The sequence below is a fragment of the Cyprinodon tularosa genome, unplaced genomic scaffold (assembly GCF_016077235.1).
Source record: "Cyprinodon tularosa strain WSP-4 unplaced genomic scaffold, ASM1607723v1 ctg528, whole genome shotgun sequence".
Lineage (NCBI taxonomy): Eukaryota > Metazoa > Chordata > Actinopteri > Cyprinodontiformes > Cyprinodontidae > Cyprinodon > Cyprinodon tularosa.
The window spans coordinates 232,820-258,412 of record NW_024039261.1 but is presented as its reverse complement, the minus strand read 5'-3'; the positions used below and the strand labels follow the sequence as shown (position 1 = coordinate 258,412).

The window sequence follows — 25,593 nt, the reverse complement described above, 5'->3', positions numbered from 1 at the left end:
ATTGAAGCCCAGTCCAAATAAATCTAATTAATAAGGACGTTTTAGTCATGGTGGAAGTACCTCAGCCATCGTCATAATAAGTGCTGTCTGTCTATATATGTACATATATAAATGGGGTTGTTTCCTTATATCCCAGTTTTCCACAAAAACTGTGTATTTGCTTTCCATGCAATGTTATCATGCCCAGGGATTTATTTCCATGTTGGTAGGTTAGATTAATTTCAGACAGGTATATGTTTAAAGAGTTTTAATTCTATTAATTTGGATAGACAGAGCTTACAGCTAATAAAAACACAAAATTCAATCTGTCGGAAGAGCAAGGATGGAATAAGCTGAAAATATGAAACAAATCCTCAAACAAATTAACTTTAAAGGTAGTCTTATTTATTGAGCTGGATGACTGCAAACAATAATATACATCTGCAGCATGCAATATTTTTGTATTGCAGTTTAAGGTCATTAACAGAATAAATAAAAAATAAAAGGAGACTGCAGCACAGGCAGCTTTTAACTGTGAAAAAACATTTGGTTTAACATTGTGCCATAAAGAATAAGAAACAAATGAAATGATGACTCTTCAGAGTTAAAGCAGAATTGTTAATGTGTACCGTGACTGAATATCAAAAATGTTGTTGGGTCTTTTCCCCTCTCTCCGCATGTTCATTTTCTAGGTAACAGCAGCAGGAATGTTATTTTTTTTTCCTCTGGAGATGATAGCTCTGCCCCTTTCTGCTGGTTCCTCTTCTTGTTTATACTTATTGAGGCTAATATTGGCTGCAAAATTTTTTACAATCAATGGACGATTCCTCACTGGCCTTCTACTGAGAACACAGGAGCAGACAGTAAGAACAGTGAGATGTTTAACCAGTACAAAAATGCAGCTAACTTAGTTCACTGTGGTCTTCTTGATAACAGACATCATTTGTATCTATTTCACTAAACAGCATGCCATCCACCTCATGGTAATGCCCCATTAACTTATATTGTTCCTCCATCTGCTGTTCGAAGCCCTCCATCTCTGTTTCACGGGCCAACCTGTAGTTCTGGATCTTATCAGAGCTTTCCTTCAGGCTGGCCTCCTCTCGTTCCGATTCCTCTAGCTCTGATAAATCCTTCTGGCATCTGCATCAAAGCACAAGGCCTTAATATATGAATTGCTGTTATGCATTTAATAATCACAATTTACAGCCACATATTGTATGCATTGATCTTTCAGAGATGTCTCCCTCCAAAATGGACATTAATGTGCAAGTAGTATAGTTTTAATCAATGTATTCATTAGCAGTGCATACCAAAACATGTTCCTATACAGCATTGTCCAATTCCACATACTTAAAAGGGATGTTGTCCTTCATTTAAAGTAAAAAAAAATATGGAATAAGAAAGCCATAAGAAAGCAAGAAATATGGTATTCTATAAATGAAGAGGATGCAGGTCTAAAACAACCAGGACAATGGATAATTATGGCTGAAACTGTTACTTGAAGATGCAGAAATTTTATAGATCTTCAAACCAAATTTTAAAAAAGGAAAAATGTAATATTTTTATTACACATATAGTAACATAAATTGCAGCCCAGAATAACTATTTATTAAATGCAATTTAACATTGATAGATGCTGGAGGGTCCTTAAAGTAAAGCTATATTCCTTTGAATGCAGATGAAAAACAAGACAGATAGACACTTATTCAATGTGGAAATAATGTAGATAATCAGTAAAAAATAGTGAAGAGGAACAGGTAAAAGAATACACTGGAGATCTAAAACCAAAATAAAAAGTAAGCTTTTGCTAATCACAAAGAAAGCTGTGGTTGACGAGTCAAAAAGAAGCAAAGACCAAAGAACCAAACGACCCGCTAGTCAGTTTCAATTTGCACGTTTCCAAACAATACAAGGCCTTGTCTATATAAAGCCCCAAACTCACTGCCAATCCAGACATTTGAATTGAGAAAGATTCCTGGACGGGAAGCGAAAAGTCTTCAAACCTTGGAAACCAAATCCAGTGGATTGTTTTTTAAACTTTTACGGAATGACAATGACCTGGATGATGGAGAATCTTCATCGGCTATTTTTTTTTAATTTTGCCTATTTTTTGTACATATTTAGCCTTAAGTTAGTCCTCAGTTTTGCCTTCTTTGTTTGCCTTTCGATTTCATCAGATTTTCAAAAACAGTATGACTTCCAAATGAATGTCAGCACTTTGGTCTAGAACACTTAAACACAACAAAGACAAAGCCAGCAAAGGTTAATGAACAATGTCTCTCTTTTATCTTTGTTGCTCCATGAAATATTGTGTAATAAAGCTGCAAGTGAAAAATAAAAAAACGTAAATTTATGAGCAGCTCCTGGTGTCAGCCATCCCACCTGACAAGAAACATATATGCCTACACATAGTAACACACGTGGTCACACACCGTAAAGCATTATAAAAGGTGAAGGAGAGGGGGCACATCTCTTTGGAACAACGAGCTCATTGGGGCTCAGAAATAGCTCTCTAATTAACAGACCCAAATATTCTCTCATGTGTCCTGGAGAGGGATGGACAACAAGAGAGGTGGAGAGAGGGAATGAAGAATGGCATATGGAGGATTCAGTGGGATCACACGTGAAATTACTGAAAAAATTCTAATGTTAACATATGTCAAGCTTAAGATATTGTAAGTTAAGGTTGAGGCAAAACGACATTTCGAAATATACAAAGAGAGGAATGTTAACAAAAAGCAGTGCAAACACCTATCTCCATTCTTTAGTTGATGCATAAACAACAATTCAAAAGTTCAAAAAGATGGGAGCCCTCTGGACCAGTTGTGCTGCCCTTTCAAGCTGGGGAAAAGTCTTCACCACTCTAATAAAAGCTAAGGTCATAAGGGAAATTTACCTTAAAAGTCTTGCAGAAGTGGTTTAATCCACGCTGTTGCTACTGAAATAATGCAGTCACTTGAACCTATTTTGCATTTCATAGCCTAAAACCTCAAAGGCATGCACAAATGTGCAAACATGCAATATTCCTTAGTGAAATTAGGCCTTGATATGTCTGTAGCTGTTATTTCCAAATGAAGCAACTATACAAGTACTAATCTAGATACAAAAAGAGCGATGGCAGACCTGATCAAATGACTGTAGTCGAAGTGAAGAGAAGGCCGAGGGGGGGCATTCATTTTATCGTTGGATGGACTGACATGGATATCAGAATCAAAGCTAGGTGGATCTGCAAAAGAAGCAAAAATTTAATTTAAAAAAGCAAACATATAATAAACACATGGATTTAAGTCTTGGATCATCCTTCATTTAAGTGAAAAATAATACCTATGGCTCTGCTTTTTTCTTGAACCGCATTAAGAAAGAGGAGGCGGGATTGAGCAGCCTAAAACAACAGAACCACAATATCTCAGTAGTGTTCAGAATGTTACAGCACATTATGTGTAAAACTTATTTTTCATTCACGATAGGGCTTAAATCTTTCAATAGATCTAAAAAATATATATCTCTAGGTTATCTGGGCTACCTTTTCAGAGTGTTCTGGCTCAGCCATTTGCCAGACTTTTTTAATGGATCTTATCTGGTCATCTCTCTCCGTATCTCTTTTCACTTCAATGCACTCTGATTTGGCTTCGTCAGTGACGACACGAAGTGTCCAGTTTGGCTTAGTCAGGTCGAGACTCTGCAAATTTACACACATGAACAATACAATAAAGGTCATGTTACCCTAAAAAACTAGCTGAAGATTATTGTAAAGCTTTTTGCAATGCTTTAAAATGGATAAATTCAGTCCACAAAAGGGCCTAGCTATCCAGTTTTTAAGATTGCTTGTCATCTGTTCTAACTTAATGTAGTAAAATGTGATAAATTCAGGTAATTTACTTTTTATATTTTTCCTTTGCCTTCATGTAAAACTGAGTAAATTTTATAAAATTGATTGTTTTACATTTTCATTGATAAGCCTTAAATGATTTTTTAGCAAAAGCCAGGCAGTTAAGAACTGTAAATGCAAAAACAGCCTTTTAAAACAAACTTTAAATATTACAAACAACTCAGAAGAAATCTCAGTACACGTATAACAGCATTTGTGATAAAAAAAACAAACAACAGCACATAGAAGCACATTTACTGCTCATAAAAATTTCTATATATTCACCTGCCAAACATCAGTCTTATACATTATAGATTAGAAATCTTTTAGAATAGGCGGCCCTATTTTGTCCTAGTTTTTGTGGTTTGCCGTTTTTTTTTTTTTTTTTTTTTTTTGCAACAGCATTTGTTTGCATTACATTACCCTTTCCTGCTGGCGCCCAGATTTAGGAGAAGCAGCTGTCTTCTTTTTCTGCTTGTCACCTTCACTTTTTCGGGTAGTTTTGTGTTTTTTAGACTTATTTCCATCGTTGCTTGATGTACTGGTTGTAGATGGAGACTTAAAATCTTCACGTGTGAACACAAAAAAAAAAGACGGAAATTATTAGAACAAATTGGGAAAGGAATAAACATTCTAAAAAAGCCTTATGGGTTTCAGATAATGTAGATTTTTCAAACATAAAAAAACAACATTATTTTATCTTATATTTTTTACTTAACCCAGTTTAAATGTTATATTTATACACACACCTATTTCTGTTTTAATATTCATTTCTATCTCTGAATATTTTTTTCAATTCTACTTTAAACAAATAAAGTTTCTTTACTTTATATAGTAGAAAGTGATCTGCATAAAAAAAAAAAAAAATCTGTGTATTTGTAGTACACTCACATGAATGCTAGATGGCACTGTTGCACTTTAAAGCCAAAACCAAGACACTTCCAAGCTTGGATTAAGTGGATCTTACTGTTTTTCTGCCTAGCAATGATAATTTTGCATTTAACTCACTTTCTGACATTATCTTTGAAACACTTTCATAGATGCTTCTTTCATGAAAAGAAGTGGATCAAAACATTATTTTGCCAAGGCACAAAATAAATATTGTATAAAAAATATTTGAAATAGTGTTTTGCTTGTTGAAGTGTCAGGTTCCACAGAACATAACTGCACAAACCCCTACTGTTGGTGGTTAAATGTTGCTATGGCTCATTAAAGGATATATAGTAGACATTCAATGTTGTTTGTGTGCAAAACACTTGAAGTGCAGTAATTTTATTGCATCATAGTATACTTAACTTGTAAAATAAGCTTAAAAGCTTTGCATGGCATGCAATGCATGTGTATCTGTGTAGCATGAAGGGATCATGATCAAGGGCACAGTCCCACCACTGAGACAGAGTTAAACTGGGTGAAATTAATCCAGTCTTCTGCTTGGATATTTCCCTGGGCACCAGGGGGCAAGAGCCAACTTCATCTGACATCCCATTGACCCATTTTTACAAAATTATCTAAAGAACATGGGTTTTTGTAGCCTGACCCCTTCATACACTGATGAAAGAACCCGGTGAAAAAAATCAAAAACATTTTCCAATAGGATGGATTATAATATAACACAATTTTAATAAAAGAACAAAGAAATGGTGCTGGAACAGCACATATTTTAGGGAGAGAGTGATGACAGTCCCTGATTTCTGCAAGGAAAATAATTTAAAATAATTTTTAAAACCTATATTTATTGTATGATATTATATGACATGAGATATATGTTCTATGATTATATTACCATATGTTATATTCTAACACTTTGTTTTTTTTTTAGAAATGTAAAGCAGACATATTCATCTGCTTTGCATTCGATCATAACAGGATTCTTACCAACAGAAGTCGGAGAATAGACCTAAAACTGCTTAGGTACAAACATTTCTTCCTAAATATGAATCACAGCTCAAAGAAAACAAAGAATAAGATGTGCATGAGCAAAGGTAAAGGAAAAACACAAAAGAAAAAAACACTGCATACATTATTAACCTGTGGCTTGAATGTTGGCAATGTTTTAATGTAAAAAAAAAACAACCAAAAAGGCACAAAGTATGAGGGATCTATGAGTTATACAAGATACATTATAAGATCTGGGTTCGTAAATTAGGATTTACTTGAGAGATACTTTTGTTTTTGACAATCCTGGGAGCAATTGAAAATGGCCAGAGGTGTCACCATCAATATTCAAGTAGAAGTAAAAATACCACGATTAAAAAAGACTTGAAGAAATTCAGGTATTAGCTCAAGCTTTTTACTCAAGTAGAAGTATAAAATTTCAGAACTACTAACAGTATTAAGATAAAATCAATGTAAAGGGGGGAAAAAATGCCACGAAGTACAAAGCTTGTATGTTATATAAAAATGTTAAAGTTGAATTTGAAATACACTAGGATGACTATTTCAGTTGGATATATATATCCACAGAAAAATACTGCATTCATGTACATTGGGAATATATAAGATAAACCATATGTGCACTAATAAGCAGTAATGTGTTTCATGAAGCCCAGATATATTGATTAATTGCCTATGATGCATAAAGTCAGCCTTTATTGGACAGTAAAAGTACATTCCAACTTGGAGTAGATGAACTAATGTTCAAAGGGCAGATTTTGTAACAATCATTTAGGTATAGTTGGTCAGATAATGTACACGGCACAGAAAAAAAAAGTAATTTCTTAAAGTAACTGATCAAAAACTAGAAAAATAACCCTATTAATTCACAATACGCCATTTCGCCATGGATGTACAAAAGTTGTCTAGTCTTTTTGGAAAACAACCATCTCGGTGGTGCTTGGCTGTGACATTTTGCACCACCTCTTTAGGATATTTTGAGTCACTTAAAAACTGTAATAAAAATGAATAATAAGGTTACTTTAAAAAAAATTAAGAGTAGAAAGAACAGGTAATTTGGAGTAAGAGTAAAAAGTCGACTGAAAAATTATCACTCCAGTAAAGTAATCGATAACAAAAATTTCTACTTAAGTAAAGGAGTATAGTATTTATACTTCTTTACTTGACACCTTGGAAAATGGCCAAGTGTTCGATGTTGCGTCTAGCCAAGTTTGATTTATGGAACTCACCTCTCATTTCATTCCTCTTTATTTCTTGTAGCATATGGACAAAAGTTATCTGGGATTCATCCAAAGTCCAGCTGCTACTGAGCACCTCTGCCTGCACCACATACTTATGATCCTGGAGTAGAAAAATTATTGGCAACATATAAACAAAAAATGCACATGCTACAAAAAACAACACATACACATACGTCAATTTTAGACTAATCAGTTCAAAAAATATTATTTCAGAAATCTTTGTCTGTGATATCTCTGCCAATCTTTAGTCTTCCTGTCATGCATTTTCTAAGAGTGCAAAGGTCCCTCTTTGTAAACATCCATTAGAATTTTATCTTGTGTTATAGCTTTTATATTGGACAGGATTAAGCTGTTATATCAGCAGTAGATGTTTTACAGCTCCTTGAGACTTCTTATAGCTTTTTGTAGTGTGCTATCAGGATAATTTAGCTAAAATAGCCACATCATTGCATATTGGCAGTTGGTTCCAATGTCTATGTGTTCTATATAATTCAATGGTTGCCTTTAAATGCTTTCCAGGATCTTAAACCATGAAACAGGCTCACGAGCTGTTACAGTCTTTTACTAGGCTTCATTTTTTTGTGCTGAAATCTTTTAGTGTTATAAGATGAAAATTAGGGTCTATGTTTCCTACATGTTGGATAAACACACAGGCTGTCACAGTGTGACTTTCACCTAATTAAATGTATAAGTTAAATACTGATTACAATAAAGGGATGTTTACAGGGAAAGACACTCGTAGCGTAAATTCTGTGTGGTCTTGTGCCTTAATCACGTTTACTGTCATTCTACTCCAAGTCTTGATTGATTCAAAGTCTGGATCAATAGCTGTATGATCGCAATGGCTCCTGGTGTGTTGGTCCACTGATCTGTTGGATCTGATATGATCTATATCAGTAGTTCCTGTGGACTTGGAATTTTTTCAAGGCTTAATGAATGTGAACCAACATAAACATCATGAGGTGCTAAACTTATTTTAACTGCAAAATTCCCTTGTTTTAAATTGATGTGTGGTAAATATTCATATTTTTTAAAACAGTGTGTCTATGATACAGATCTGTAACTTGACAAAAAGATTTAAACTTAAGATGGTACGGAGAATACCTGTTGTTACCGTCTGGTAATTAATCATTGTTATTCTGCTATTCATAGCAAATATGGATAAGTCACACAGCCACAAAAACACCAATTCACATTCTGCTGCTTGCTTTGTTAGATCCTCACTGTATAAGTGTGTGTGGGTGAATGTAAATCAGTGTGTGTGCATGCCTAAAAATCAGGCGTTATCTTGCAGGAGGCAAAACTGATATGGACAGAGAGTAACTAACTGGGTGAGAAGGACAAGCAGAGAAATAGAGATCAGTTATGTGTTGGCAATAATACAGTAGTCTTTGATGGTACCTTGCTCTGGTCGGATGGGATGTCTGATCTCCCTGCTGGGCTGGCTGTGACATGCCTTTGCTCAGAAGTATCTTGGTACAAGGATACATTTTGTTTTTTATCTGTACAACCCGGGTCTGTAATTCAAAGTGACAGTAAAATTAACAGGGTATGAAAGCAAAGCTAAATTTGTTGGTTAACAGATCAGGGCAGAGCGGCCTCACAGCCTAGGTATTTAACATAAATAAATAACATTAGTTGCAACTGTCTTAGTTTAAAAATTTTATACTTTATCACTTGAACAATGCGTAAAAATCTTATCCATAAACAAACTGATTCCAAAATAAGCAGGTATAACTGAAATTAGGGAAGCAAGAGATATTGCTGAATAAAGACGTGAATTTGGCTAAAAAAAGATTCAATTGTAAAATAAAGAAAAGCGTTTTTGAAACATCAGCATAACAGCTGAACATCATGATAACATTCAGGAACTCATGATATAAAGTCAGACACAAGGTTATTTTTCTAGAGTACTGCTAAATTTGTTATGGAAAAAAAAACATGACAAAACAGCAGGAAACCAAATTAAGATAGGGTAGTTTAATCTATGAACCCTAATTTTTATTTTTTCTAAAAAGCCTTAAAGGAATAGTACACCCAAAACATGATTAGCCTTCATTTTCTACTCACCCCCATGCTGAACAAAACTCTGGAGTACTTTTTTGATATCTCAAATGCATCTGGAGATCGGGGAGGCTTCTTGCTGTCTGCTGACATTCAAATAATGGAGGTCTATGGCGCCCGAGACAGAAAGGTCCACAAAAGTCCACAAAAACGTGTCAATATTCCTCCATACTGCTCGTCCAATGTAATCCAAGTGTCCTGAGTGGGTAGCATCCAGAATTTACTCGAAACGAAGTCATTTAGAATGTTTTTAGAGCATAAACAGTAGTGTATAGGATTTCCTAATAGCGCCCCCATGCGCGCTCACGATTCTACGGAAGCCGGCAGACCAAACAAGCGCATTCAGCTCGGCAAAGAACTCATGCTCTTCCTCATCACTGAAGTCCTCAGACATTTTTCTTTCGTTGTTTCTTTCTTTGCACAGGTAAACAGCACATTTCTTCTTCTACGCTTGCATTATCGGCAGAGCAGACGCTGAATGCGCACTTTCTTCCAGTTTGGTCTGCCGGCTTCCGTAGAATCGTGAGCGCGCATGGGGGCGCTATTAGGAAATCCTATACACTACTGTTTAGGCTCTAAAACGTTCTAAATGACTTCGTTTCGAGTAAATTCTGGATGCTACCCACTCAGGACACTTGGATTACATTGGACGAGCAGTATGGAGGAATATTGACACGTTTTTTGTGGACTTTTATGGACCTTTCTGTCTCGGACACCATAGACCTCCATTATTTGAATGTCAGCAGACAGCAAGAAGCCTCCCAGATCTCCAGATGCATTTGAGATATCAAAAAAGTACTCCAGAGTGTTGTTCAGCATGGGGGTGAGTAGAAAATGAAGGCTAATCATGTTTTGGGTGTACTATTCCTTTAAAGAAATATTTTTGATGGATTCAATACATTGTGGAAAGATATTTGGTAAAAATTTGAGGTTGACAGGACTTTCCAAATAGACAATAACTTTGTACAAAGCCTTGCAAATATATCCACAAACCTTAAACCTTTTCACATTTTGCATGTCCTGTCTTAGTTTTTCTGTAGCTCTGCATTATTTTTCAATTTCCGCTTATTTATATAGCAGTGCCTTATACATGAGGAATTGTTGCAGAAGAGCGAATCCTGCAAAGTCATCGACTTGTTTACATTTTTTATCAGTTTGTCTGTATGATTTGATTGAATTCTCTCCATAAAGTACCTTTAGATGAAACAAATGAAACACTCCTATATTGGGTTATTATCTAACTTTCACAACCTGCACATGTTATTGTTTCTATTCACTGGACTCACCTGTACTCAGTTGCTGCCAAGTGTAATTAATTCTGTTTCCTCATAGTCCGGTCTTATATTTACATCCTGTTTACATGCTGTCCACATCCTGTTGCTGTCACCTTGATTTCCCTCATATCCTGTATGTTTATCTTTTTCCATTATATCCTTTCAACATGCACTTGCTTATGATCTGTTGCTGCCACCGCAAACTCTGACAGTAACCCTGATTCAAACATGTTTATAACTTTATTCCTGACTTGTCTCCTATGTGTTTCTTGACCTTCATGAAGCTGCTTGTTGAACTATTTTCTCTAGCAAACATTTGACACCTTCACAACACGATTTGTACTCAGACCGAATTAAAAATAGGTGGACTGAATTAAAAAGCAACTGGTAATGGAAATTTGTTGACTATAAGAGTAATGGGGAATGAATAAAAATACATGTCAGATTTACAAAAAAAACTACTTGAAAACCATTTATGCTTTTCTTTAAACCTTATACAGTAACTATGCACCTTTTGAGGGCAATCAATCACCTAAAATCTCAATAAGAAATACATTACATACTGTAAGTTTGCCAAAAATGAAAAGTAAAAATACCTTTTAAAGGTGCTGTAATCTTCTGGCAAATAAAGATGTTCCTCTATCTCATAATACATTATTTTAATATAAAATGCTCAAGCCTAGCATATCTAATGAGTGCTGACCTTTGTTGGGCATGAAGAAAAATACAGGAAGTATAACGAAGCCCCTCCCAGTAACACCAGCCACCTCCTCCTCTTCGTCCAGAACAGACAGATGAATCCAAACGTGTGGATCAGAGGTTTCAAACTGAATCGTGCCCAGGACATCTGTAGTCACTTGCACACAGTACCTGTAGAAGGTTTTCAGATAGTCAATGGTTTTATTAGTATCAGATGATTATAATTGGCCTGCCCATAATTTCTTAGGATGATGAATACAATCCATCTTCTTACCGACATATATGATTTTCTTTGTTTGGAATGTAATAATCTTGGAATTCCTTCACTGAGAATGTACTAGCAGGAGTTTCACGGGACAGTTTTGGAAGTGGTTCTTTTGTACCAATCAAACGTAGTCGCCACGTGGCTTCACCAGCAGGGATCTGAGGATTGATTGATTCTGCAACAAATGTGTAACCAAGCTGTAACAAAAATAAACAAAAAGTATAATTAAAGCACCAACACATTTATTTTCTGATAAATTGGTAAAATGAAACCCTATATCCACTAACCTTGTTGGGTTTATAATCGTGAGGAAGCACTTTAAGCATTCCAATCTCCTCTCCAGTGTCATTGTTTACAACATGTAAAGAACAATTAGGGATTATAGAAAAAACTACTGGTACCAGTAGCATCTCCTCTGGAACAAAGAACACCTCTCTAGACAAACACAAACAATAAACTGGTCAGCTAGAACTATAATTTCTGTTGATAAATTCAGTTCAATTCAACAAAAAAAAAAACTTTTTTTAATCCATAAAGGGAAAATACATGATGCAGTAACTTATGGGCAGTTATCAAGTTATTATAGATGATGATAGCTGTAGCAATAAGGATCTTATGTAGCAGTCTGTCTTGTATCGGATCTGGATGAGCCTCTTACTGAAGACACTCTGTTGTTAACATCTTTGGAAGAGGATGCTCAATGTTGTCCAATATGTTCTGCACTTTATTAAGAATTCTTTGTGAAATCACCTCCAGAGGTTCCAGACAAGTCCCAAGAAAAGAGCCAGCCTTCTTTAAATCGTTTGCTCTGATGTGAAAAGATCACACTCTCCACCACTTATAGAAGATTTGCAGCATCTTGCTGCAAACACTGAATGACTTAAACTTCCTCAGGAAGTACAGTCTGCTCTGCCCTTTCTTGTGAAGGACATTGTAGTACCGTCTCCAGTCAGGTTTGTTGCCCAGGTGAACACCGATGTATTTATACTCCTCCTTTACTTCTTCTCCCATGATGTTAAAATGATTCATCTAGTCCAGTCCTCAAGAGCTACCATCCTGTAACTTTTAGATGCATCTGTTCTCTAGCACACCTGAATCAAAAGCCTCAATCCCCTCATTTAGCTCAGCAGAGGCACTCATTTGATTCAGATGTGTTAAAAATGGTTGCGTCAAAAAGTTGCAGGATAGTAGCTCTTAAGGACTGGACTTGAGCACCCCTGATCTAGTGCCTGTTTATTTTGAAATCTACAATTATCTCCCTTGTTGGTTGAAATTCAGGATCAGATTATTGTTGCATCTTCAAACAAAGAGTAAGTTTGAAGATGCAACAACAAATTGGTTTATGGCCAGAATCAACTATTTCTTTTGCTTAACTGCCACTTACAACAATTAACAGTTTATTTAGGTTTCGAGAGAGTAAAAGCTAGGGACACTCTTAACGAATAACAAAAGGCTAAACAGAAGACTGCAAGTATATCTGAAAAAAACTCTTGATTGTACTAACAGTTTAGTTTAGGGACTTATTTTCCGGAACATACATATGAACCACAATATTACCTTACATAAAGTGTTAAAGATAGTTGTGTCTTAAGGAGAGTGTAAAAGAGGAACTGTGAATTGATAACTTGGATCAGGAGGAAACTGACTAACTTTCAAATCTAATATTTAAACTATATGTATTCTCTAACCTGAAGACCAAAACCCAGGACTGGGTTGTCTTCTTGAATGAGACGGAGTAATCAGCAAAGGTGATTCTCGCTGATTCATCCTGCAAACAGCATTGGAGTTCTGTAATTTCTCCAGAATTTTCAATGATGTACCTAGACAGGAAAGATATGTTAGAATATTTAAACAATCTGTTTTGATAAAATTATTTTATATAAAGTGTAAAGAAAATTTCTAAAAAATGTATTTTGAAAATTAAATGTTTACATATTAGAATATTGATGAGGAACTATAGCACATGAATGAACAGCTACACTGGAAAAGAGAAGATGCAGTTTTATGCTTTTCAGCATGAAGTGGATGCATATGTCAGCGCATGCTCAAAGGCTGACAACATCCAACAATTGCCCCCTCTGCCCTCCCGAACTTTCAGTCTTCATGCCCATGTATACTTCCTCAGGCAGCGGGTCATGCGACAGACGCTGCAAGCTGATTGGTACAGGGTGAGCATAAACAGCAGATGGTACCACTGGGAAAAGATGGAACACAATGTGGAAAATACTCCCTGCATGGCCCCCACAGGCTGCTACAACCAGGAGAGGAAGTGGACTCTGGGTATGCATTAGAGGAAAATTTCATGACCACATTGCACCAGTATGGGCAAAGAACTAAATCTTGACTGATTCAGTATTCTCTCAATCATTGCTTTTCATGTATAAAAATGCACACAAAAACATACGCTAAGCATTGATGCAAACAGCCATATCCTTGTAATTTGAAAATTGTAATCAGATGAAGTTTTTTTTTTTTTGTTAAATCAGATATACCTTCTTAAGCGTATATAAAGCATACTTTCATTAAGCCCGTATTTGTGTATTTGTTATTGGACTGATGTGATGTTTTGATATTGTAGGAGATCCAAAGTGCTCTTTCACTAACTGTAAACAGAAAATTATCATGATCAAGAGAAAAGGGACCTGAAAAAAATCAATCACTGCATACTTTATCTATGTAATGTGTTTCTCTTAGATAGAGTTATTGAAAATATGAATGTTTCATTAAGATTCAAATCTATTGAGATTAACCATAAAATTGTATTTCTATACCTCATAACAGCTTAACATTTTAAAAATGAGTGTCTTATTTACCGTAGCAAGAAGGCAGCATGTTTGTCTGCATCTGATTCAATCTTTAGCCACATATCTGACAGAGTCTTGGAAGTTCTAGGGTTTTCCTTTGTTCCTGAATCAAAAAGTATACAAACACAAGAGGCAGCTACTAGTTAGGCTTAAAGATGATACATATTTCTGTCAAACATAATAAATCATTATTGATCACAGCATAGTTTAAAGGAGTCATAGCAACTGGAAATGGTATTCAATTTGTCAGATTTTCTTTTAATGTTTTTCCTTTTTCGTTTGTGTCTGTCAGGATGGTATTGTTCTTATTCGTATAACAGTTTATCCTTTTAAAGTTGCTGATTTCTGTCCTTGCTGACCTGACAAAAAGATTCTTGCTCATATGTCTACAATTCATGTTTATATTTTGGATTTGTGTAAAAATATTTAGGTTTTCTTTTTTCTGCAGAACTTTGGAATCCCATCTCTATGCCAGAAAGATGTTTTTGTGACCTCATAGCCAGTGTTAAATAGGGAGAAGATCAAATATCATATTAGCATGTTTCGTTTTTAAAAAGCTTACAGCTTTCTAGAGGCTCACAAAACATTTGAATTTGATTAAATGTTACATTTTTCAGCCTTTTTCACAGTGCAGTTATAGTACTGCAATAAATAATGGGGTGATTTTCATTCTTTTCACATTCTTTTTCTTAACAGGGTCAACAAGTTCCTAGTTTCTGTATAGATAAAGTCACATTTTTGCCAGTATGCTGAATGAATGGGATTTATTACCTACGCAGTGTGTTTAATATTTAGACAGGGCACAACACTATTTCCACCTCAGCATATCTTTGAAGATTCTTTAGAAATATACTGATGATGATGATGATGTGGTTCATGATTTTCTTACACTAATGACATATTATAAACTAGTCATCATAATCTCTTAATCTCACTGTTGTTCCCTTTTTGACTATATGTAGGAGGTAAATAGTCATTTTGAGATTAAAAGGCTCAATATCCTATGGCTGGATGTGCGGACATGGGTTGCTTTACAAACCAAAGAGAGAAATGCAGTGAAAAGATGCACACAGGACAGATGGAAAAAAAAGGAAGAAAAAAGAAGCATGACCATCCAGTTTTATAACCATCATGCAGCTAAGCCTGAGTGTGCATCGGTCTGTCAATGTTAATGGCATATAAACAACCATCAGCGTTTTTCTGGCAGTGCTGGCAGATTCTACGACAATGAAAGCATTTCAGATATTTGGAAGGCTCCAATAGCGTCAGTTTCTTTTTTTCTTTAAAAGCGATACCTCATAGAAGCAACTATTGTGTTGTTTTGAGACTGTCACACATAATGCCTGGAGTTGCCAAAACAAGCCTGCAGCAATTGAAATGAAATCAAATGTCACCTCCAGAGTTTCTTCATCAATCTGCAGAAGCGTGGTACCTCATATTCAACTTCTACTGGCTTTGATTGTAACATCTTATTTGGATCAAACTACATAGTATGCAATATGAAAATGTTATATGAATGTCACTGCATGATTGCAATCTAATGGAATGAGGTGGACTGATATAAACTAAATATTGACTAGTGAGATTAGCAACATGTAGCTCTGGTAGTAAGTATTTGGATTATTTAGTATGTCTATGGTATAATATCGAAATTTAGACAATTTACTGATTAAATTGTTATTAATTGCCTTAAAATGAAATTCAGCAGTTTACATGCAAAGTTGAACTAAGGAGGCATATTCATTTACAGGAGAGCTGAGAAAATGAAGAAACAATTACTGTAACTAGTTCATTGTTTTGTCTTGAAATTATATTTAATAAGTTATTATTGACCAGATTGTGTGAAGTTGTCTGTACCTGTGTGTTCTCTTGACACTTCTTTTTCTATTTTCTTTCCTTGTCTTTGCTTCTTTGCTTAGTTTAAAAAATAAGATACATTTAAACATTACATGAAATTGTATGCTTTTCTGCATTTGTTGCATGTTTTTCCACTACTTATGTACATGTTTACCAGTTTTTGAGACATTAGGCATCCCTTCCTCCAAGTGCCCTTCAGATTCAGCTTGCAGAATGATGTCTGCCTGGTTTGTCCCTTCGTGCTTTGGCTCCCTGTCTTCCCATATTTCTGATGGATTTGTATCTGCTACAACAGAACAGAATGAGAAAAAATGAATAAAGTGAAAATATCAGATATTTATAAATCTAATTGATTAAAGAGTAAGTCAATTATTAAATTATGCAATATTCTGAAATCAGTCTTAATCAATAACTTATAGTTTCTGTCTGATTTTAAAGCAACACTATAACTCTTACTCACTGGGGGGCTTGATCTACAACTTAGCAACACTGAATTCTACTGGCATCACTGCACTATCACAACATTTAACAGTCTACCTTGGAGTTATGGAATCTAATAGCAGACCACTTTAGACCAGTAGACTGTGAGCTCATGGAGATTATTGTAAAGACAAGGCCACATTAACCCTTCTAAATAAATCCTAAATCAATAAATGAATAGTCTGGTCAGGTGAGCATTAAATTGCTTAACAACAACTTCTAACTTAGCTGTTACCTTAAGCGGAGCTCAGGCTGCCTGCCTTAAGGTGGCACTTAAGCTCACATAATATGTACTTGAAAAATAATTTAAAATATTTCAAATTAAGCTAATACTTGGGTCAAAAGTTATGCAGTGTTTCTTTAAACAAAGGAAATAAAATATTTCTGTAAGTGGATTCAAATTTAAACAGTTGTTAAAGAAATAAGCATCAGGGCTGCAAGCTAATTGTGAAATACCGACATATGCTGAATCTGTTGTATTTGTTAACATGTAGATGAAACCTGTAGCATGTGATTCTTCGAGGTCCGAGGTCAAGGGTGAGGGGTCACCAGTAAGGCCTTGAAGTGCAAAGTGCTCCTCTGATGTAAGCTTTCTGCCCATGGCCTCACAAGCCATGTGGTAAACTGCTGAGTTAAAAACCTTTGTTTTCAGGACACACACACACAAACACACACACACACACACACAATCACACAGAGATACAGAATAAATGCATACATGTGTAAATCTTAAAATAAGTGCATCTTAAAATAAAACCCAAAAACACTTTTCAAGAATATGCTATTCTTACATACAAATGTTTGTGTACATGTAAAAGCAACTCATAATGGCCTCTGTTTATTAATTATTAAACCTTGGTACATCTAATATTTTTTTAATCTAATTTCTTATTTCACATTGTTTATTAGTCTTGCAGTAGAGAAAAGGTATTCAACTATGCAGACGGCACTTTATTTTCTTTGCAATGTAAAAGAACATGATGGCATAATGTCCAGCTCTGCTCTGGCTATACAAAGCTTGTCTCACTAATTTAAACCCTGCAGAAAGGATGTGATGGTCTGCACATCTCATGGTCTCAAAACAATTACTGCAAGGTAGAGAAATCATATAATGCTTTGAATAAAAAAACGGAGAAACTGTTTAGTTTGTTATGAGAACAATTATTTGTATCCCAAACATTCCATAACAGGATAAACAACTTCTCTCCCTAATAGCCTTGCAGCTCTGAGGCCAGAATGAATAAAACTACTATTGCTAATTGTGTTTTCACACTTGGGCTACTATTTACATACAGTATATACTCCAAAGAAAAGATAATTTTCTACATTGCATTATATCAATACCACATTATGATCACAACTTACCTTTTGGCATTTCAATTTATCTGTCTTGGAGCAGATGTTATGGAGAAAAAGAGTCTTTTCCAGAGTCTCTCTAAATGATGGCAGCTTCTCCTCATCACTGAAGGATGCAACCATGCTGGACAAGGCCTTAAATATGGTCGAGGCTTGCACAGTGAAGAGAGCTCTTTCCTGTTAAGAAAGGATCGAAGTATATGTTTTTATTTACTAATGCCAGATAAAAAGAATGAAACTAAAATTGTTGCAGATGGTTGCAAAAATGCAATGGAAAAATAGAAGTGTGACCTGTGAACCAAATTTTATGCAACAGAGACAGATCTACACTGCAAAAACAATCCAGAAATAAGTAAAAAATGGCTTAAATTAAGTATATTTAGCCTTAATTTGAGCAGGTAAATAAGATGATTTGCCAATGGAATGAGTATTTTCACTCTTAAAATAAGATAGTTAGATAATATTTACTTGAAATAAGACGATAAAATATTTTTTTCTTATTTTAAAAGGAAATTGTCTTGTTCCATTGGCAAAGTGTCTTACTTATCTCCTCAAATCAAGGAAAAACACACTTATTTTAAGAAAAAATAACTTATTGAGATTTATATTTTTTGCAGTGTAAAATCTAAGAAAATACAGGGGCCCCCAACAAAGGGGTTTATTTTCAAGAGTTTCTCGTTTCCTGAATTTCCATACATAGATACAGCAAAGTACATTGCTGTAACTGAATATTCTACCTTTTGGTTGTAAGGTTCACTATGTTTTTTTAAATCTTTCCACCTCATACATTTTTCCGACACAATAAACAGATCAATTTCAAGTTAGCTGGATTTTTCCAGCATAACACAAATAAAAAGATTTTTGTTTAGAATCCCAGCTTTTGTACACTAGAATCACTAATAATTGTTAAAAGTTCTTAGTAACCTTTTCAAGATGGGGCATAATGGCTTCTTCATCTCCTATGATAAAATACGTCTCGCTGCACAGGTGGATGTCGTAGCCTTGAGTCCCATGTGCATGGAGGCAGAATAAATGACGCCTGGGAAAGAAGAGAGTTGACAAAAAGATTTTTTGTTGAAAAGATTTGAAACACAGACCATTTACTAAAATTAAATCCAGTTCAGTTTATTTATATAGCGCCAATTCACAACACATATCATCTCAAGGCTCATTACAGAGCCAATTCAACCAGATCATACAGTGAGATTGATTCAAAGTTTTCTATGTAAGAAAACTAGCTGATAGCATCTACTCATTGACTCCAAAGGCAATCCCTCACACCAAACATGCTTGTAGCAACAGTGGAGAGGAAAAACTCCCTTTGGACAGAAAGAAACCTCCAGCAGAACCAGGTTAAGTATGAGCGGCCATCTGCCAAAGCCAACTTGGGTTCAAAGAGACAGAAGCCGACATACAGAAAGAAGAGGAGATACAAAAGGAGGCAGAGGTACAAAAAAAATTTAACTGTAAATTGATAAAATATGAAGACTTGTCCTTCAGTACGATAAATTAAATAAAATCAAAGCAGGCATCGTTCACAATCAGATAGAATATAGAAATAACCACATTAAATGTCTTTCTCAAAATAAAAAAACTAAGCAAATAACAAAAAAATCCAACAACTTGTGAAGATCTTGAAACATTGGGCTGGTTTAAGTGTTTTTTTTTATTCATTTTTGTCTTTATATAGTCAAATTAATACAATAATATTCTCGTAGCAATTCCAAATTTTCCAGTGGTTACAAGGAGCCCATTAATAAATAAGTTGAGGCTTAAATCTTGGCTACAACTATGCTTTTCAGTCCATCACAGGGAAACAGTGAGACATACAGGTAAAACAACTGTTCCTAAGGGGGGCTTTTAAGGCAAGATAATCGTAACAACTGAAACATAATATTTAAAGGTAGGATCATAATCCTAACTATTTGACTGCAACGAAATTTTGAGGTGAATTTCCCCACTTGAAACATGGAGCCTATGCTGAAGTTCAACTGAATAAACTGATGCCTTCATCTGCCTATAACACAGCCAATCAGCTTTGAGCCACGCCTTCTCAAAAGCCAATCAGCATCAAGTTAATCTTAAAAGGCCTCCAATTCGCAACTCGGCTGCTACCTAGTGCGCAGGTGGTGCGCTTTAAGACCTTATGCAGATGACCCCGTTTCAACCTAACCTCCAGTCCCTCCTCCACCGTTGTAGCTAAAATTTCATCAGTTTCATTACTCCTGGACTCTTATTGCATTCTGCGTCTCATTTCAACCGGTCCAACAAAAGACCGCTATGTTGAGCTTGGTTCTGCCAGAGGTTTCTTCCAATGGGAAGTTTTTACTCTCCACTGTCGCTTCATGCTTACTCATAATGGACAGGGTTACTCAACGTGTGTTATCAAACTGGACTTCCATCTACTGTATATGCCATCAGTCTACAGACTGACCAACTTCATCTATCTCCACTCCACCCCCAGTTTCAGGCCTAGGGGGCAACAGCCCTATTCTTTGCTCCTGTTCATGCATATCAATCAAAATTCAGTGCTATGTTTCCTGCCGAGGTCTGAGTTCCAAAGACAAAGTAATTGTATCAAGAAATTTCTCCTAATTGTCTTTTCTCTTTGTTAGAGTTTTTCACCTTGAAATGCCAACTACTGTGTAGCCTGTGTAATTTTTTACTTATTTATAAGGTCTGTGCATCTCTGTAATACAAGTGCAATAAAGTCAACTACTGTGTAGTCTGTATAATTTGTACTTGTTCATATGGTCAGTACACTTCTGCAGTGCAAGTGCAATAATCCAAGTCAACTACTGTGTAGTTTTTCCTCAGCTCTCTACTGTGCAGATATTTTTTTTTACCTAAAGGAAACATATTCTAGGACATTATAACTTAATCTTTTGTACTGTATACAATCTTTTTATATTGTCTGTTGTATTTTTAATGGCATCTTGCTTGTATCAATAAATTTCTTCTAATTGTCTTTTCTCTCCGTGTGATTTTTGCAGATTGAAATCGTAAAACTATTTTATTTCCACTCATCAAAGAGGATAAAACTAAGCTTTTTCTTTTATTCCATCAGAGATACATAGAGAATGGCAACACAAGTCTGCTACATCTGTACGCAAAATGCATACAGATGCTTGTTGGTTAGAAGTAAATATATAAAAAGAAATATATATTTTAATTTAATAAACTAATTTAACCATTACATTGTTCAATTTGCAGTCTTACATATTTTTTGTAATGAACTAGTAACTCTATTCTTGAATTCATCCCCCATATTTAAGACAGATTTACTGCTTTCTTTGAAATGTTACCATTTGTCTGTCTATCAAATGACTGGCTACAGTATATTCCTGGGTTAAATATAAGGGATTCTATTACTATAGGCCTATTACTATAGTTTCAAAAAAATTCATCCATCATAAGTGAATTGGTAAGCAGGGGAGCAGTGCTTGAAATAGACTGAAGAAGCAGAAGAAAAAAAATAGAACAAGGGAAAGGCATAAAGAACTCAAGAAAAAAAAAGATTAACAGAGATGTGTGATGACACAAAACTATCATAAAAGAGCATAATAACAGTTCACCAGAGAGAAAGTATTATGGGACACTGTCAATTGAGTGTTGGGTGAGATTATGGCTCAGTGGTAATTACAATGTTGCACACTTGCACCTGACCCCAGAAACTAGGACCTCTCCTTCTAGGTCAAACTAATGCCATTAATAGAGACTGGGACAGATACGTTTTGCTGCTTTTGAGGACAACCATGATGGGCAGGTGCTTGCATGATGGCAGATTTCTCAATGGCTCTAAACACCCAAAAGAGCAAAATGCTTATTTAACATTTTCATTAAAACTTCAAAAAAGAGGTAATAGATGTTGATTCTGTGTTAATGTTTGTAGAGTGTGTTAACCATACTATATATTTTTTAAGTAAAACATTATGTAAAATATTAAAGTGCAAGTGTGTAGTAAATCCAGTACTTGATATGTAATACTATTTAGAGACAGCCTGAGCTTTTATGCTCATCAACACAGTTCAAATTTCTCACAGTTTCAGCAATTCGATCCTACCCTGCTGGTAAGCTAAGCATGGCTGCCTTTGAGTAGGTGGTCTTGATGGTGAGAACTGGAAGCTGAGACTGCATGCTTGTCCAGGAGTGAGGTTGAATAAGTAGCACTCCAGATCTGGATACTCCAGACAATTGTTTCTCCATATCAGATGCTGTAATGGGAAGGAATAAAAGTACATTAGTTCTACAATTTAATGTAATTCTCAGTAAAAAAATGGAAAATGTAGGTCAGAGCACACAAAATGATTTATGGCTCAGAAACTGCACAGAAAATTATTTAGTGTGTGTTTGCATGCAAACTCTCTTACTCTTCTCACCAATTCCTCCCCAAAGGAGGGCAGAAAAACTGATGAGGATCTGGGAAGGTTGCAGAGATACGACATATAGATAGTGAGTCCCTCTCACCTCTGCACACTGTGCCAAGAAACACACATAAAAAAACAGAAACTGTAAATACTGCTTCATAATTGGAAGAAGAAAAAAAGCAAGGAAAATCTGTGAGGGAGAAAATAATTTTGATGTTCACTGTATGGGAAGTATTATATGTTTGCATATGTACCTCAGCACTTGCTACATCCACAGATCTGTTAAAAAGACACTGATTAGATGATCCAAAGCCATTGTTTCCTCCAATATCTTTTTGCAGGACAGTGGTCTGATAATAAAAGAAGTTAGGTAACAATGCAATAATCAATTTTAATGTATTATTCAAATCACAAACATATACAATAATGCTAAGAGACAATTGTGAACACACTCATTGGAAAGCTGCAGATATTAATAACTTCTTATGATGCATTTTTTACCTTGAAATGTGATTTATGAATATGATTACTATACATCTGGGGTTTATGAAAGACCAACAAAGTCCTAAAGAAAAATGAAAAAGAAGTGTTTATTTTTCTTCTGCTTAAGCCTGGCCTTAATGAACAGTAATAGCTTTAATTTGCATTTGTTTCTCACTGAAAACATTTTGCAAAGTCATCCATGTCCAGCCATGTCCTCAGTAGGGGTCTAGCATCATTGGCTCGAGTTTCTGATGTCGCAGTTGTTGGTTGACCTGGAAGGAAGTAAAGTGAACTAAGGTCGGTAAGAAAACCACATATATTTTTGGATATCTTTGGAGCACCCTTTTCGGGTGGATCGGTTGTGTTTTAAATCATTATATAACAACAAAATAATGTCCTTTTCAGGTTTATTGCTAACTGAATTGAGTGGCGTGTTTAATGCCAAAGTAAAATCTCAAGTCCTGAAATGTTGCAAGTAAATAAATATGTGTGACTCATACTGTAAGTTATCCTAGATTCAAAACCTTATAGCGGGTTTAACAGTCCAAACTCCCACATAATGGCACAGTGTAAGCGCACGTCCATACTCCCACTCAAACTCCCACATTCTCTGTGCATCCTGTGCATAGTCACAGACATATGCACACACAGGCTCCATCTCCAAAAGATACACACCGAGTCTAACCCTATGCTCTACTTGAAACAAGATTCTGATAAGGAAGCTGAGGCGATGAGGGCAAGCATCTCCGCTTCTGAGCAATGGTGGTCTGCTAACTCAAGCTGCAGGTGTTACTAAGCAACTAAAAGGGGGCAGAGAGGAGGCAGTGATGTCACAGGCTGAAATTTCAGACCGTTTTCAAATGTTCATTTCGCCCACAGAGAAGAAGAAGAAGAAGAAGAAGAAAGAAGGATCCAAATATTTCTATACACAATAACTAGGCTGAAATGCACTGATACTTTTAAAGACATTGATTAAAATGACTTTGGATGAGGTGTAAACAAAGATCATTTTCCATTTCTTCAATTTAAATATGTTACTACTAAAAGGGCAGTTTTTTTCACACAGATATTCATTTTAGGTTCTGAAAATGCTGCATGGAAATAGCTTTTACCTTCAGAGAAATGATCATTGTCCTTTATCGTGTCCTCTGCTGTAACCTAGAGGGATAATCAGAGAGAGAGAAAAGAAAATGTGTGAGAAGCATGAACTGTGGGATGCTGACAGAGTACCACTGCGAGAGATATGCCTCTACCCTCTAGTTATTCCATGCCAGCTGTGGTGTTGTGCCATTCTCACCCGACACAGAGACACAGTTAAATGTGACAGGGGCTGCCCCGCCCTACTAAAAACACCACCAGGGAATACCAGCTCTAATTTACTTTGAATGCAAGTGACAGAGGAGGAGTTGTTCTGTTGTTTAGTTTGTTATTCCTTTAAGAGATGATTCACACAGTAGCTCTGATTCCCTGTCTGTCTATCCAGCCTATTAAAGACAGAGCTAACGAGTCATAATCATATACTTAAAAATAACACACTTTTTGCTACAGCTATTTTTCCCCTTCTTTCCGCTTCTTATTTAGATGGCTGCATTTTCATGGAGGCATTTTTGTATTGAGAAAAGAAAGTGAGAGATATTAAAGACATTAAGGATAAAGGCTTGAATCTGGATGGACTTCTAATAAAATAGGCTTGTTTCCTCAGTTCGATTATCTGGATAAAAAAATGTTTTGTCATTTCATTTTTTTCATATTTCACACTTCTCACTCATTACACTTTCAACCACCAACTGACATGTATTTCACTATAATTTTGCACATTAGGCTGAGACAAAGTAGTCCATAACGGCAAAGAAGAAAGACATATGCTGCAATTTAATGTTCAAACCTTTTGGGATATAACACACCCAGTCTGTTGTGTATGTTTACTTTAAAGGGTGAAGTTTAAGCTTAGTTAGACTGGATTAGGCGAGTCTGTGATTCATAGTGATTCTTAATTGCATTCTAGAATAAAATTTGACCTTAACGCATTATATCAAAAGTTGTTTTCTTGCTAGGTGGTGAATCTCTACTTCAGTCTGATTCTATGTTTCCCTCAACAGGTTTTGTCCCGTAAATACCATGTAATTAGCTCCACTGGTATTTCCATCAACTCTGACCATTATCGGTGTATCATCATGCTGCCACTACCATATTTCATAAGTAGAATAGCTTTATTTGTCACCCAGCTTGATGCAGCAGTCCAGTATGGTGAAAATTAAAGTTCTATTTTATTCTTACCAAAGCTCATTCTTCCACGTTTGGTGTTTACAGCATGGCTTGTAAAAACATGTAAAGGACCTCTTAAGGTTCTCTTTCAGCATTGGCTGCTGCCCTTTAAAGACCAGATTTGAAAAAAAAAAAAAAAAACTAATAGTCTTGTCAGTAAAATGTCCCATTCAAGATGTCGATTTCTTTGGTAATAATCTGAGAAACTGCTTGTTTCTCAGATTAGTGTTGTTTGCCAGAGAAGCCTGGCTTTTGAATGTAATCAAGTGCACATTCTTTCATTTAGATTGTCCAATTAAACAAACATAGATTTTGGAAATACCCAATCAAAGTATTATTTCTTTGTGTCATTTTCTTCTTACTTCACAATTATACGCTGCTTTACGGTTGTCTATCATGTTAGATACACTAAACAAGGACTTTCTGATTGTAAATGATAGAACAGGAAAGATTTCAAGGATTATTTGGTCCCTTTCAAAAATATATTTTTTAGTGCAGAGCAACAAGAGGAATTTTGTTCTGAATAGGCACTAAGAAAAGTTAACCAAACAAGGTAAATTTAAATTATAAAGAAGGTGATTGTTCCAAAAACGTGCATTACTGACAATCACAGCCAAGTGGAGGAAGATGTGCACGTCTCAGTAATCTAAACCTCCCTCCTTTCATATGAAGTCTGTGTCAAACACAGTCCCTTG

At 35.5% G+C, this 25,593-nt stretch overlaps 1 protein-coding gene across 1 annotated transcript in view; it reads right to left on the bottom strand.

Moving 5' to 3' along the window:
* Positions 1 to 692: 692 nt before the first annotated feature.
* The window catches only part of adgb (androglobin), a 42,900-nt gene continuing 17,999 nt past the window's right edge, over positions 693 to 25,593 (bottom strand). Inside the window, exons 13-34 of the mRNA XM_038304191.1 lie at positions 23,746 to 23,791; positions 22,809 to 22,905; positions 22,652 to 22,715; positions 22,405 to 22,500; positions 22,154 to 22,259; positions 21,847 to 21,997; positions 18,708 to 18,822; positions 17,793 to 17,960; positions 16,929 to 17,067; positions 16,102 to 16,233; positions 14,100 to 14,193; positions 12,975 to 13,106; positions 11,574 to 11,721; positions 11,296 to 11,483; positions 11,026 to 11,192; positions 8,386 to 8,501; positions 6,973 to 7,084; positions 4,274 to 4,431; positions 3,506 to 3,661; positions 3,307 to 3,364; positions 3,106 to 3,208; positions 693 to 1,122 (exon numbers count right to left, since the gene is read on the bottom strand). Coding sequence (XP_038160119.1) covers positions 882 to 1,122; positions 3,106 to 3,208; positions 3,307 to 3,364; positions 3,506 to 3,661; positions 4,274 to 4,431; positions 6,973 to 7,084; positions 8,386 to 8,501; positions 11,026 to 11,192; positions 11,296 to 11,483; positions 11,574 to 11,721; positions 12,975 to 13,106; positions 14,100 to 14,193; positions 16,102 to 16,233; positions 16,929 to 17,067; positions 17,793 to 17,960; positions 18,708 to 18,822; positions 21,847 to 21,997; positions 22,154 to 22,259; positions 22,405 to 22,500; positions 22,652 to 22,715; positions 22,809 to 22,905; positions 23,746 to 23,791 — 2,787 coding nt within the window. The 3' untranslated portion in view covers positions 693 to 881. The remainder of the gene's footprint in view (positions 1,123 to 3,105; positions 3,209 to 3,306; positions 3,365 to 3,505; positions 3,662 to 4,273; positions 4,432 to 6,972; positions 7,085 to 8,385; positions 8,502 to 11,025; positions 11,193 to 11,295; positions 11,484 to 11,573; positions 11,722 to 12,974; positions 13,107 to 14,099; positions 14,194 to 16,101; positions 16,234 to 16,928; positions 17,068 to 17,792; positions 17,961 to 18,707; positions 18,823 to 21,846; positions 21,998 to 22,153; positions 22,260 to 22,404; positions 22,501 to 22,651; positions 22,716 to 22,808; positions 22,906 to 23,745; positions 23,792 to 25,593) is intronic.